This window comes from Osmia lignaria, chromosome 2 (assembly GCF_051020975.1).
Source record: "Osmia lignaria lignaria isolate PbOS001 chromosome 2, iyOsmLign1, whole genome shotgun sequence".
In the NCBI taxonomy this organism is placed as follows: domain Eukaryota; kingdom Metazoa; phylum Arthropoda; class Insecta; order Hymenoptera; family Megachilidae; genus Osmia; species Osmia lignaria.
The window spans coordinates 3,010,919-3,023,778 of record NC_135033.1 but is presented as its reverse complement, the minus strand read 5'-3'; the positions used below and the strand labels follow the sequence as shown (position 1 = coordinate 3,023,778).

At 33.5% G+C, this 12,860-nt stretch overlaps 1 protein-coding gene across 5 annotated transcripts in view; it reads left to right on the top strand.

Annotated features, from left to right (window-relative positions):
• LOC117605770 (uncharacterized) overlaps positions 1 to 12,860 on the top strand; it is a 103,275-nt gene that overhangs the window by 82,166 nt on the left and 8,249 nt on the right. For all 5 annotated transcript variants that reach the window (XM_076691137.1, XM_034327467.2, XM_034327469.2 and 2 more), the window contains 2 exons: positions 9,970 to 10,192; positions 12,420 to 12,619. In XM_076691137.1, the coding sequence (XP_076547252.1) occupies positions 9,970 to 10,192; positions 12,420 to 12,619 (423 nt within the window). The remainder of the gene's footprint in view (positions 1 to 9,969; positions 10,193 to 12,419; positions 12,620 to 12,860) is intronic.

Genomic DNA, 12,860 nt, shown 5'->3' with positions numbered 1-12,860 from the left:
TGTATTATATACTATGTTTGCTTCTTACATTTTTGCATAGTTTAATATTATATTATATGTATATGCATCGCGCACATACGCTGGGTCGCGGTCATACCAGACATGGATGTACGGTTAATATCCATTACGATATCTGGTGTTTGCCATGTATACTAGGCATTAATAAAGTTATTTAAAGGTTACAATATTAATAAAGATTACATTAGTATCTACGTATTAATATGCAATACAGATAGTAAGGAATACAATAAATGTAAATTAATTTCCGATACTAGTAACATGATTGGTGCAATTATATTTCACGTGTATGTTAGGTATGTATATGTGGTATAAATTTATAATTTGAATCTTTTATAAGATGATAACCAGTTAACTGGTTATCGTATTTGGTATTGCTTTTCCATCATTCTGCACAGCGGTCAATATGGATATAATTTAATTCAATCGCCATTTTCTTGAAAAGTTGCGCGAAGTTGCACCCAATTTTTTTTGATTCTCATAGAGGAAGGTTCACCCTTTCCTGCAGTAATAATTAAACCCGTCGTAAGTTGTTGCAACTTTTTAAAATCCTGCACAAAGTCAAGATTTTAGTTAAATGTACTTTGTTTCAATCAGATCCTATCATTTAAAAAGTTGTTAACATTTTAACTTACTTTATGCACTGAACAGAATCTATACTAATCTAGTAAACTTCATAATTCATTTGAATTTCATCTTTCCTAGTAAAGTTCTTTAGAATCGTACATTGAAGTTACGGGTAATATCATCACCGTTTTGCTTTGACGAATTTCTACTGACTTTGAGTGCGGACCACAGCAAAACTGAAGCAAATATGAGAAAACGAATTACACTACGTTAAACAACAGTTTGTTCTGTATCCATATGCGCAAATAGTTTTTCAATTTTCGAATTCACAAAAATCCACTTTCGATCGCCGAAAGCCGTTTTGTCCCATTGTGCGCCGTCCAAAAATTAAACAGAATATAATCATATTATTTAGATAAACAATATTAAAATTAATATCAATAGAACGTGATTATACGAATACTATCAATGACATTCTCAGTATAACATGTATGTACATATTCTAATTTCGAAGTGTTCTCTGCCATGCACTAGACTGAACTCGTAAGTCTCAGGCGCAACTTTATAATTCAACGTTCATAGTCATATGACTTCATGTGTGTAACTAGAATTTCTTTTTCTAGGGTGGGCCAGGACCCTTAGAAATTTTGTGATTTTAAAATCTTGAAATTCTGGAACTTGTAACTTCTGGAATTTTATATAATAGTTTCTAAATTAAAAAATTCCCGAATTTTAGAAATCTCAAAATTCTGGATTTCTGGCATTTTTAAATTCTAGAATTTTAGAATAGTGAGGAGACCGGTCCACATTTTCGGGGTGGCTAGACGCACCCTGGCCCCTACCTACTTATTCAAATACATAATTGTCATCAATAAATCATCTTTATTTTCATCATATTTATATTTATAGTAAAACCGATAAAATTTTGTTATTAAATAGGCTAATCTACGTATAAAAAAATACGGCGCTGCTTGTGGTAGAACTAAAAGAACAAACGGTAAAATCGTATGACGTGTATTTAAAGCAGTGGATTTTAAAACATCAAAATACTACAAAATAGAACTTCAGTATATCAATTTGAAGTTTAAACCTCGACGAAAATAAACCATAATGCGCGATAGGGGGTCAACAAATTTTTCTCATACCTTATTAATAACGTGATAATATTATGAAATTTTTGAGAATATTCCGATATTTATTACAAAGAAACTTTATAATGTTTTAATAGGGAGTCAACTTTTGACCCCTTTCCGTAGTTGCACTAATACTACACAAACTTTTAATTAACATTTTTTATATAAAATGGTTGATTATTAGTTACAACAAACAATCAAAGTATTTCGAAATAGTACCTATGGCACATGAATTTGAAACTTAAGAATTGATGAAAATAAGTCAAAACGGCTTATTCTTCGCTGGAACAGAAGATTAATTAATCAATTTTTAGTAGATACATATTGTCCATTGGGATGCTTGTATCCCAAACTGATAAGAAACTGTTCGATTTGTTATTCTGTGGTACAACAAATTGAAAATTTCTCGATTATTTCGATATGTAATCTTTTAGATATTGGATATTTGTTAATGGACAATACTAGAAAATGATTACATTAATCGATTTAGATGAAAAATATTGAAGAAATGGTCAACAAACCTGAAGCTTGAAATTGATATAACATAAATGCTATTTTGCGATACTTTTCTATCATCAAATCATTCGGAATCGGTTGATATGCAACAATCTAGTATATTGGCCTTTCAATAATCGAAGGGTTAAAGGATCCCAGATCCGATGGACAATACCAGCGTCGCGAGAAATACGTGGAGATTTATCGCGTGAAAATCGATGGCAAAAAGGGAGAAGGGACCCGTGTGAGCGTTAACTGATTCTCCTCACGGTATTCTAAATGCCGACGGAGAAGTTTCTCGCTCGATTCTGGAAATGTCACGTGCCAAAGATGCCACGTCCACAGGAGCACAACGAAATTCCCCGAGTGCTTGAGTTTCTCGTGAACTTCGTTCGTACATACGCGTTGGAAACGCTGCTTAATCGACAATTGCGATCGATTCGTCGTGAATTAGCCGCAACAGCTCCACGCGTACGTAAATCACCGTGGTGGAATCGTTAATTAGCCAACAGAGAGAAAAGGAACTTTCTATACAAAAAAAAAAAATAAGAAAAATGTCAACGATCGAACCCACTTGACAGATGTAAAAAGACATCTGGGCACGAGTTTAGATGCCGAGGGAAGGCAACGTCGAGCCGTAATTTGTCGCGATCTCAGCTGGCGTTAATTTATCACGCTTCGAGAAATTTGCTAGTCGCTCGTGTACACGAGCGTATGGGGGGCAGATTAGGCGGCGTGGATAAGCCGGCCCATTAGCATCGCTTCAAATGAGATTTCGTTACTATGCTCGCTGCTGATCGACTTATTCTGACCCGCATGTGTTTTGCATACATTTGCCTGTCGCGTGCTTGCTGCTCGATGGACCGTGTTTTTAAATGAATACGATCCATGTTGAATGAATTTTATGCTTGTATCATCACTGATTATTCGGAAGAAAACAATTAATGGAGAACGCCTTAGCCCTCGGATGGCGATCTAAGGAGAAAGCCCCAATTTTAACCCTTAGAGAGCGACCAGGTATTTTCCTAAATTTTTATATGTATTTTTGAATTAGAACTTTTCTATACGTACATGATAAACTAGGATAAGTTTCCAAATGGCCCCACCAAAATTGAGAACTCAGGTTCGGTATATAACCTAAATTGACTACCAGAAACCGATTAAAATTGGTTTCAGAGCTGGATGTCGTACCGTTTTTGAGATATCGTGGTAAGAAATTTTAGTACAATTTTGAGACTACGTATGGACTATTCGATACTGCGCATGCGCTATTCGATACTGAACATATGCTATTCGATACTGCGCATACACAGAACCTAACCTAATCTAACCTAACCTTACTACGATATCTCGAAAACGGTAAGACTTCCAGCTCTGAAACCAACTTTAATCGGTTTTATGTAGTCAATTTAGGTAATATACCGAACCTGAGTTCTCGATTTTGGTGGGGACATTCGAAAACACAGTCAACTGTTATTCTATGAAAAATAACATAGCTCTCAGGAGCCTAAAAATAGGTTTTCAGTCTTCTTTTAAACGTTAATATAATTTTGGATTTCAAATTATTTTTATTTTCTCAATTGTACAATGTTCTTTTAAAAATTGTTCTTACAATATACAAAATACTTTCGTTCAAGAGTTGTACACTTAACTTTAGATTAATATCCTTGTACATGTATTGTTAGTTTTAAACTCAAGGGTTAAATAATGGACTCGTTATCAGATTTTAAAGAACTTGGGTACGCTGATAGATAATGTTATCATAAGTAATTATCATAATGTCACGGTCGGGAAGAAAATACGTTCTCTGAAAAAAATCAACTGAAAAAATAGAATACGAATTTATTTTTGAGAAAATTGAGTTTGAAAAGTCTTCAAAATGTTTGTAAAAAATTTTTCTGTAGCAAAGGAGGATCATTTGGCATTTGGTTAGGATTCGAAGATTAATTAAAGATTGTTAGACATTTCGGAATCTAACCCCCTGAAGTCTCCTTGTACTTATATATGTGTACCGATACTGATGTTTTAAAAATTGATATTTTTTCATTTATAACAATATCTACCATATTAGATATCTACCATAACTAACCGTCTCTACACCATATCTCAAGACTGAAGGTACAAATATGTGTCACAATCCTTTTTTCATCTCCTACCTCATTTTTATATCAATAAACCTAGTCAGACCGCCGGTTATACGTATATTGTTTGTCAAAATTGATAAAAGTTGCGAATAACATAAGTATTACAAAATTGTCTTCAAAGAATTAAAAAAACGCTAAATGGAGTAATAGAAAATTATGTAAATTTTGAGCTATTCACGAACAAACGATTGTTTTAACACACTGTGCAATCAGTTATATAATTCAGCGTTTAAACATGTAATCAACAGCTTTCCAGCTATAATAACATTTTATTTATGGATCAAAATAACCCTGTATACATCTGTTGTGACATTCTCCAAATATCCATACTTCAAGGAATTGAGTGTTTTTAAAATAAAATTTGTATACATAGATATTGTTTAGAAATATTTAAAAATATTATATTTAAACATGTAAGGTATTAACTATTGTAAATTAGTATTAATTGCTTTAAAAATAAAAATTAAAGTACAAGTAACACCCACATACGAACGAATATCTTAATTACATAGATCTTCTTACACATTAAAATATTTAAAACATTGATGAGATATTAGAGAATTACATAAATTTTCAAATAATTATATCAGTTCTCATAATCCAAAGAAATCTTAATATAATAACCAAATAATATTAGTAATAAAATAAATATTAAATAAAATGTTTTCGTGTTCGCGTTTACTAACAAGCAAGTACATCGTCATTTTTCCTAAGTAAATCTACTGTGCTGGATAGTAGAGCAGGTTTTACAATTACAATTGACCAATATTACAAATAAAAAAATACAATGGTTCGCCTAATTGAACAAGGACCGTGTGTTTCCGATCCGCACGCGGTCTGCTTCCGAGCGAAACATTGAAATTAATGAAGTCGTCTGACTAGGGCCGAGAACAGAGTAAATTAGAGGTACACGGCAACCATTAGAATACTTAACGAGGACGTCATGGTGAGAAGCAGTGCGCGGGTGTGATGATGAATCACTGCCGGCTAGCTCACCGCGGAGCGCGCCCAGGAATATTAAATTAAGTTTACTTATTGTTAGCCAAAAAGTCTCAGGCGCCGTCTCTTGTCCCTTCCTTCGTCTACGGTTGTTTCTCCTTTTCTTGCACGCTTTCAACCGATGATTTCACTATTTCCGCGAAATACGCGGAAGCGAATGGACAAAGTCTGACCACGAGGGTGCAAGGGCAGAGCCGGTCGGGAGAAAAAGAATTGCGGTTTCATCTTTTTCGCTTTCTTTCGTCGGTCCCGAAATTCACTTCGCACTCTGTTTGTTGTAATATACTAATGTATACAGCAGAATATTTCACGATTGTTTGCATTTTATTTCGTGTTATTAATTCATTCAATTTGTTGATTTTTTTTTTATTAAGATTGGTTAGACGAGGCTTTCCAGTTCATCATTTTATGTATAGAAACATTAATATTTTGCACAGTAGTACTACCATTGATATGCTTTTCTTTAACCCTTAGACGGCGGACCATCGAGAAACCGCAATTTTAATTTAATTTTGTACACTGTTTTGAAACCCTTCCATTAAAAAATATAATTTTAGATTAATACTCTTGTATATTTTATGTAAGTTTGAGTCGCGATTGACCCACGCTCTGCAGTTGAAGGGCTAAATGTGTAGACTGATTAACAGTAATTCAGGTCAACCTTTTGATTTTGTTTCATTAAGATGAGGACAATACTTATTAGCCTGTCTTTGATATACGAAAATATTAATATTTTGCAAAGTAGTAACTGAAAATCACTAACATGATTTTATTGAAATCTGTAAACTGATTAAGAATTTTATTTTCGGTATTATTAATTTATGTCAACTTATTAAATATCTTTTAGTCGAAAGGAAACAAAACTTTTAAACGTTTCTTCTTTTAAATTTAATATTTTCTAGAAAAATTATCTGTTTGCAGAAAAATTAATATTTTTCATAGTAGTTATAAAAAACAATTGACATTAATAAATGAGCATTAGTAAATTTATTAACGGTTTATTCTTTTGTGTTATTTATTTACATCAACCCATTAATTTTATTTTATTGAGACAATTCTTTTTTATATGTAACAAGACACAAGTATCGAAATTTTGCAATGAACAATGTAACGTCTAATGAAAAATCATCAATGTAAAATGACTAATGTAAAATCATTAGTCTGACTAAAATTAGCAGATTTATTAACAGTAAGTGCATACAATGAAATTGTTATACTAATTGTAAGATTTACACAGTATAACCAAAAAGATGAAATTAATAAAAAATATTAATGTTATACTGCTAAAACAGTTAATATTAATAGATTTGTTATCAGTTTGTACAGTTTGCATCACTTTGTACAAATTATTACCCCAATAAAGTATCGAAAATTAAATTTTATAATTTGTAAACATATGATTTTAAATAATTTGCCCTTATCAATCTTCATAATTTGAAACATTGGAATAAGGAAGGTATTATAATATTTTTCTTCATTTAAATTAACAACGCTAAATGAATGAATTAAAGTAGTAGCGCTATTACAAGTTACGAGTATATTGAAAATTAATAGAAGAGAAAATTAACTGATACACTTTGTAGACACATGATTTTAAACTATTTGTTTTTATTAATTTTATAATCTAAAATATTTCAGTAAAGAGGTTATTTGTATTAATAACAGCAAATTATTGTGTAAAAAATGGCAATGCTATTACAAATGAAATGCGATATATTGACAGGATACTAATACAACATTAACATCTTGATTATATTAGCAATTTGAAATATTTAGTTAAAAAATAAATTTTTAATATTTCTGATTATTTCTAGTGTAATAGTCACTCAAGATTATGCAAAGTATGATAACAAATAGTATTGAAACAACAATTAACGTTTCATATGCATACGATGTAACTAACAAAATGTTTTAAAAAATTTAGCGTCTAAATCATATCTACAAATTTTCTAAGAGATATCGATACTAAAACTTCTTTCTACTGTTGTCCAAAATTATTATTCCCTTACGTTGAACGGTACAAATTATATATACTATATTCTCCCTTTGCTATAATCTAAAATACTATAAGAAAAAAAAGAAAATTACAAATAAAGCACGTTTATTTCTAAAAATTGTCGATACTCACAAAGAAATCGTCAAAAGTGGATGGTAGAGTTGCTTGTCTAATCTATGTTTATTCGAAAGGGCATGAAACGAAGAGTTTATAGTGCAATTTTTGGATGCCATTGGCAACGGATTCAAAAGTTATGAGACTTTGAAATTTTTATATTTTTAAGTGCAAATGATCACACAAGTGCAAATTGCATCACACATGCAATTTTCCCTGAAACTCATCTTAATTGTTAGTAAACATCATCTAATCATCTCAAATTCATGCCTTTGTCACTTTTATACTTAATTTTCATTTTATATTTCGATTTCTCATCTTTTCTAATCATTTGCACTTAAAAATATAAAAATTTCAAAGTCCCATAACTTTTGAACCCGTTCTCAATGGCACCCAAAAATTGCACCATAAACTCCTCGTTTCATACTCTTTTGAATAAACATAGTCTGGACGAGCAACTTTACCATCCACTTTTGACCATTCCGTTGATAGATCTCATTTTACTGTTATTTGAATTTATCGTTTCCTTCCATCAAATCGTACAAATTATATACATACTTATTAGATGTAAACATAGTAGGTACTTTCCAATTTTTGTACAAATGAACAGAGCAATCAACAGAACTTTATCGGAAGGAACTTAATCCTATATCTAATATGTGCTTCTTTCACTAAAACTTAAAATAAAGAAAAAAATAAATAAATAAAAAATAAGAATCAAGCGTCGTCAAGAAATAAACCCTCAAAACGAAAATTTCGCAATAAACATTGACTCTCCTCCATGTTATCAAAAAATCGAACCACGTAAGTGCGCTAGCGACATTCCATCGACTCTGAACGACTTGAAGCCACCATTTCGATTCGATCCATCGCAAACGAATCCCTTACCCACCCTGTCTGTAACGAAAACGCGTATCGCAAAAAAGGGGCAACGAGGGGGACGCTGGAAGAAAAAGGAGGAGAAGAAGCAGAAGAAGAAGAAGAAGACGAAGACGAAGACGAAGACGAAGAACTCTGGGCGACAAAAATGGACTTTGCTGGGAGATAGAGGATGCGACCCCTCTTCTCCTCCTTGATTTTTTTGCCTCTTCACCCGTTCCGTTCGTTTTCTCTTTATTTTCTATCTTCCTCCCTTCGTCGGAGTCGTTCAGGTTTACCGTCTCTCCTCTGGGAGTTGAAATATACAAAATGAAATATGAAATAATGGTTCGTGCCTTGTGGCTGGCTGAAGGCACGGGCGCACCCATATCTACGCCCCCATGCGCCTATGTACCCATACGGCTCCGCGGTGTATGTACGCCGATCCCCCGTCTACATATGTATGCATCTATGTACACGGCCACACCATATACATCCGCCTTGCTCAACTTTTTCGTTCTTGTCGTGAACATCTTACGTTCGTATTAACCCTTATCCTTGCTTAATGATATTCCAGCCTACCATACGCCGGTATATATTGAACTAAGGCAGATTCCAACCTGGCCGTCTTCGACTGGCCAAGCCCCGTCTGTAATTCGTATCTTACTAGCTCGTTCGACCATTTTTCCGCTTCCTCCGCCGATTATGTAGCCAAGCGATGGGCAATTAGGTGGTTCGAACAAGCAACATATCGAAAGGGTATCGGCAACGAACCGCGGTTACTTTTATTGATCTTTAATCCTACTACGGCATTCCGTCTAACCCTTGACTGGCAGACCCCGGAGAGAGCCCCAATTTTAATTAAATTTTCTATTTTCTATTATTTATATTTTCTAGATTTGACATTGCTCCTCTAAAAATCATTATATGTTTTGTAAGTTTGGGTCTCGATTGACCCTGATTCCGGTGTTCAAGGGTCAAAGTTAAATTATCTACATATTCATAGACATCCTTTTGGTCAAAAAAGATTGACTTTCATTAAAAGTTTGTTTTGCAAAAAAAGGATATAAATATTCAGTGTTGAGAAAATGATGACTGATCTTCGGATAGTTTTCCTTTTGGATGTATCAGTTGTGATCGTTTTCAAAATTATCATGTATCAACGTACCTCGGTATCAATTATCTTCGGACTCCTCTATAATATTAGAATGAAGAATGGTGATTTGGAGGATAGAATTTATGGATACGTCTGCGGTGACGGTGCTCATTGAGAATCTTTTAAATTTATCAGTGAATCTTGATGGTGGGTTAGTTATGGTGTAAACTTTGTAAAAATTCAGTGATAAAAACTAAGCAAATTATACATATAAATCTTATTTCTAGGATTATAACCCTAAGCAACAGGTAGCTATTACATATTAATTGATGCAATAATAACAATTTGATAAAAAGCTATCCCATTGTATAACTACCCTCTATTTATAAATAGTTTACATTTACTTATACAATTTTTTCATTATCTTTCATGCAGCTTCAAATTCCGGATACTGGGTGAGCACTCAAATATCTGAGTACTTTAAGAATGTAATACGAAATAATTGTAACACCGTTTAACAATTAATGGGCATTTATCCGTGAATTTCAGGAAAGAAATGGCGAGGGTTAACCCCGCAGGATAGAAGGCCGTACGTAGAGGAGGCGGAGAGGCTGAGGGTTATACACATGCAGGAACATCCGAATTACAAGTACAGACCACGTCGTAGGAAACACGCGAAAAGGGCCCCAGGTGCACCCTCCTCACCTCCATCCGCCACCAATACCACTGGCAATAGGTCCAACCCCTCTGGTACCACGATTCATCATTCCATGTAAGTCGATATCTCAGTTCGTATCGATTTTTCAAGAACATCTCGCCCTGATCAAAAACTCAATCAAAATTTAATACCTTTGCATTCAGATTGTTCTAAAAATTATTTAATCATTGATTTTGATTTCTTTTGATACTTAAAAATAATTATCATTTAATAAAATATACGAAAATTTGCAATTAGAATGGATATAAGTTGCTTTAATACCTATCAAATATTTTTTTCAACAAAAGTGATATAATTTACAGTCTGCTCTTGTTATATTGTCGCCGACGAGACTGTGGGAGCAGGAAAGTCAAGCTGTCAAATTCTCGTTTAAAGGGGGCATAGATAGGAGGGGTAGATAGAAATGTATTATTTTTATAGATTTTTCATAGACTAATATGCTTTAAAATCTATGTGAACATTAAATTGCTCACGTGGCAATATAACACGAATCTACCTTTCATTATTCAGTCATTGCTTGCTTCAAAATTACATTTTCTCTTCAATGTTTCGTTTAATTTCGAAGCCTTTTCACGTATCATAAGTCTGTGTATCGACATATATGTATTTACTGTAGACACATTTTGTATTACTTGGCTTCCCTATACCATATCGCTTCTAATAAGTTGACTTCATTAGATAATATTTGTGACCTTTAATTAGGACAGTATGAAAACGTTGACCAATTAGCACGAAATGCTGGTCAAATGGGAATAATGAATTGCTTCTCTTCTTCCTTGAACATCAATTCCAAGAGCTATATATTCTTGCTAATTTTGTGACAGTTTGACAGTGCAAGAGTAGCACTAAACTAATGGAACAAAATTCTTAAATTGGTTCAATTGTGCACGAACAATACAAAAGCATGTGTACTAGGGATGTGCGGCCCGACTAGTCGGGTCGGTTCGGAAGAAGTCCGAACATGCGTGCAGTCGGGTGGCCCGACTATTTCGGGTTTGGTCGGGTACAGTCGGGCTGATTCGGACGAGCTTCCGCGGGCCGCGGCTCGCGACCCAACTCTCATGTATAATATTTGTTAATGCTTGCAATAAGCATGTTCAAAATCTATTTTATATAAAATGAACATACAGGTGACCTGGAATGAAATTCATTTCAGATAAATTCATTACAAGTATTATTTTTCCATATAAAAATTATCTTATTCCAAAATTCCACATAAAACAGATTTTGTACATGCTTATTGCAAGTATTAATAAGTACATGAGAGTTGGGTCGCGGGAGCTCGTCCGAATCAGCCCGACTGTACCCGACCGAACCCGGACCAGTCGGGCTACCCGACTCCACGCATGTATCGAACGCCAGCCCGAGCCCGCCCGATTTCTTCCGAATCCGCCCGAGCCCGCCCGAACCCGTAATATCGGGTACCCGCACATCCCTAATATGTACCCAAATTTTTGATCAATAGTGTAGAGAAAAAGGTACGAATATGAGATAGAGTAGAAACGATTTTAGCCCGTAATATCAAGTATTACGACGAGTAAAATACTCTTCCATAACAATTATTCTTGATAGGTATCATTGTTTTAGTTAACAAACGTTTTCACTTTTGCTTCTTAAAGTGTAAACTTTGGTTTATTTTGTGAGTTTTGAAAAAACAAAATGGATAAGTTATATTGTAATAATCATAGTATTAGTATATCAAAGGATATTTGAAGTATTTATGTTTTCATTATGATAAATAATAATAATTGATAGGAAAATGAGATACTTGATTGGTAGCAATATGAAAGAGTCTCATATTACTACCACATTCTTAAATTTATTACTAAATAATAAAATGAACTAATGAACATATAAAATGTGTATATTTTGCAATAAAAGATTTTCTTAAGATTGTAAATGCGAATTGTGGATTTAATGTCTTTCGTTTAATTGTGGTTATCTTATTATATTTGCGTTCTGTTATGTTTAATTTATCATTATTAATGTTCTTTATTTGTCTCAAAAGTAGCACTATCTCGTATTGTTGCCATAAATTAGAAAAAGTGAAAGAAACAGAAGTTTTGTAAAATCTATAATATTTATTTATACAGCTCATTCCGCATGAAATTCGCCAAATTTCTGTATTTGATTTTTTTTATTTATAACTATTCGCAGACTCTCTACGTCTAAAAATAAAATGGGTATCTCAAATTCGTACCCTCTTCACTAAAAGTTTTTTTTAAAAGATTCAAGAGATTTTTTATAAAAGTAACGAAACTTTGCATATGATATCTTTAAGGTCCAAGATGGATAGTTATCAAGGCATTCCTCAGATCCCATGGGGTGGCCATTCCCCGATCTCATCCCTGTATCACCAACAACAGCAGCAACAAGGTATCCAGGAGTACAAATCGGAGAGCAATTCCTTGTACGGCAGCCCTTATACGCCTATTATTCACACACCGGACATATCTCCAGTTGCCAGTCCCGAGCCAGATGGTGAGACTTAGTACTCGCATTAATTACCCCTTCAGACAGACTTGGAACTCCAAGAATTGAATTTCCACGATTAAATCACGAGTTCCTGAAACAGTTCTTTGTTTATCGTATTGTTTTCTTCTTTTTTTTTAAGTATAGTTTGAATTATTTTCTTTAGTTCCTTATAACAAGTGTATGGAATGTATGTATTTATTGGTAACTATAAATAATCACTTGTCAAGTTTTAGCAATTGAAACAGAG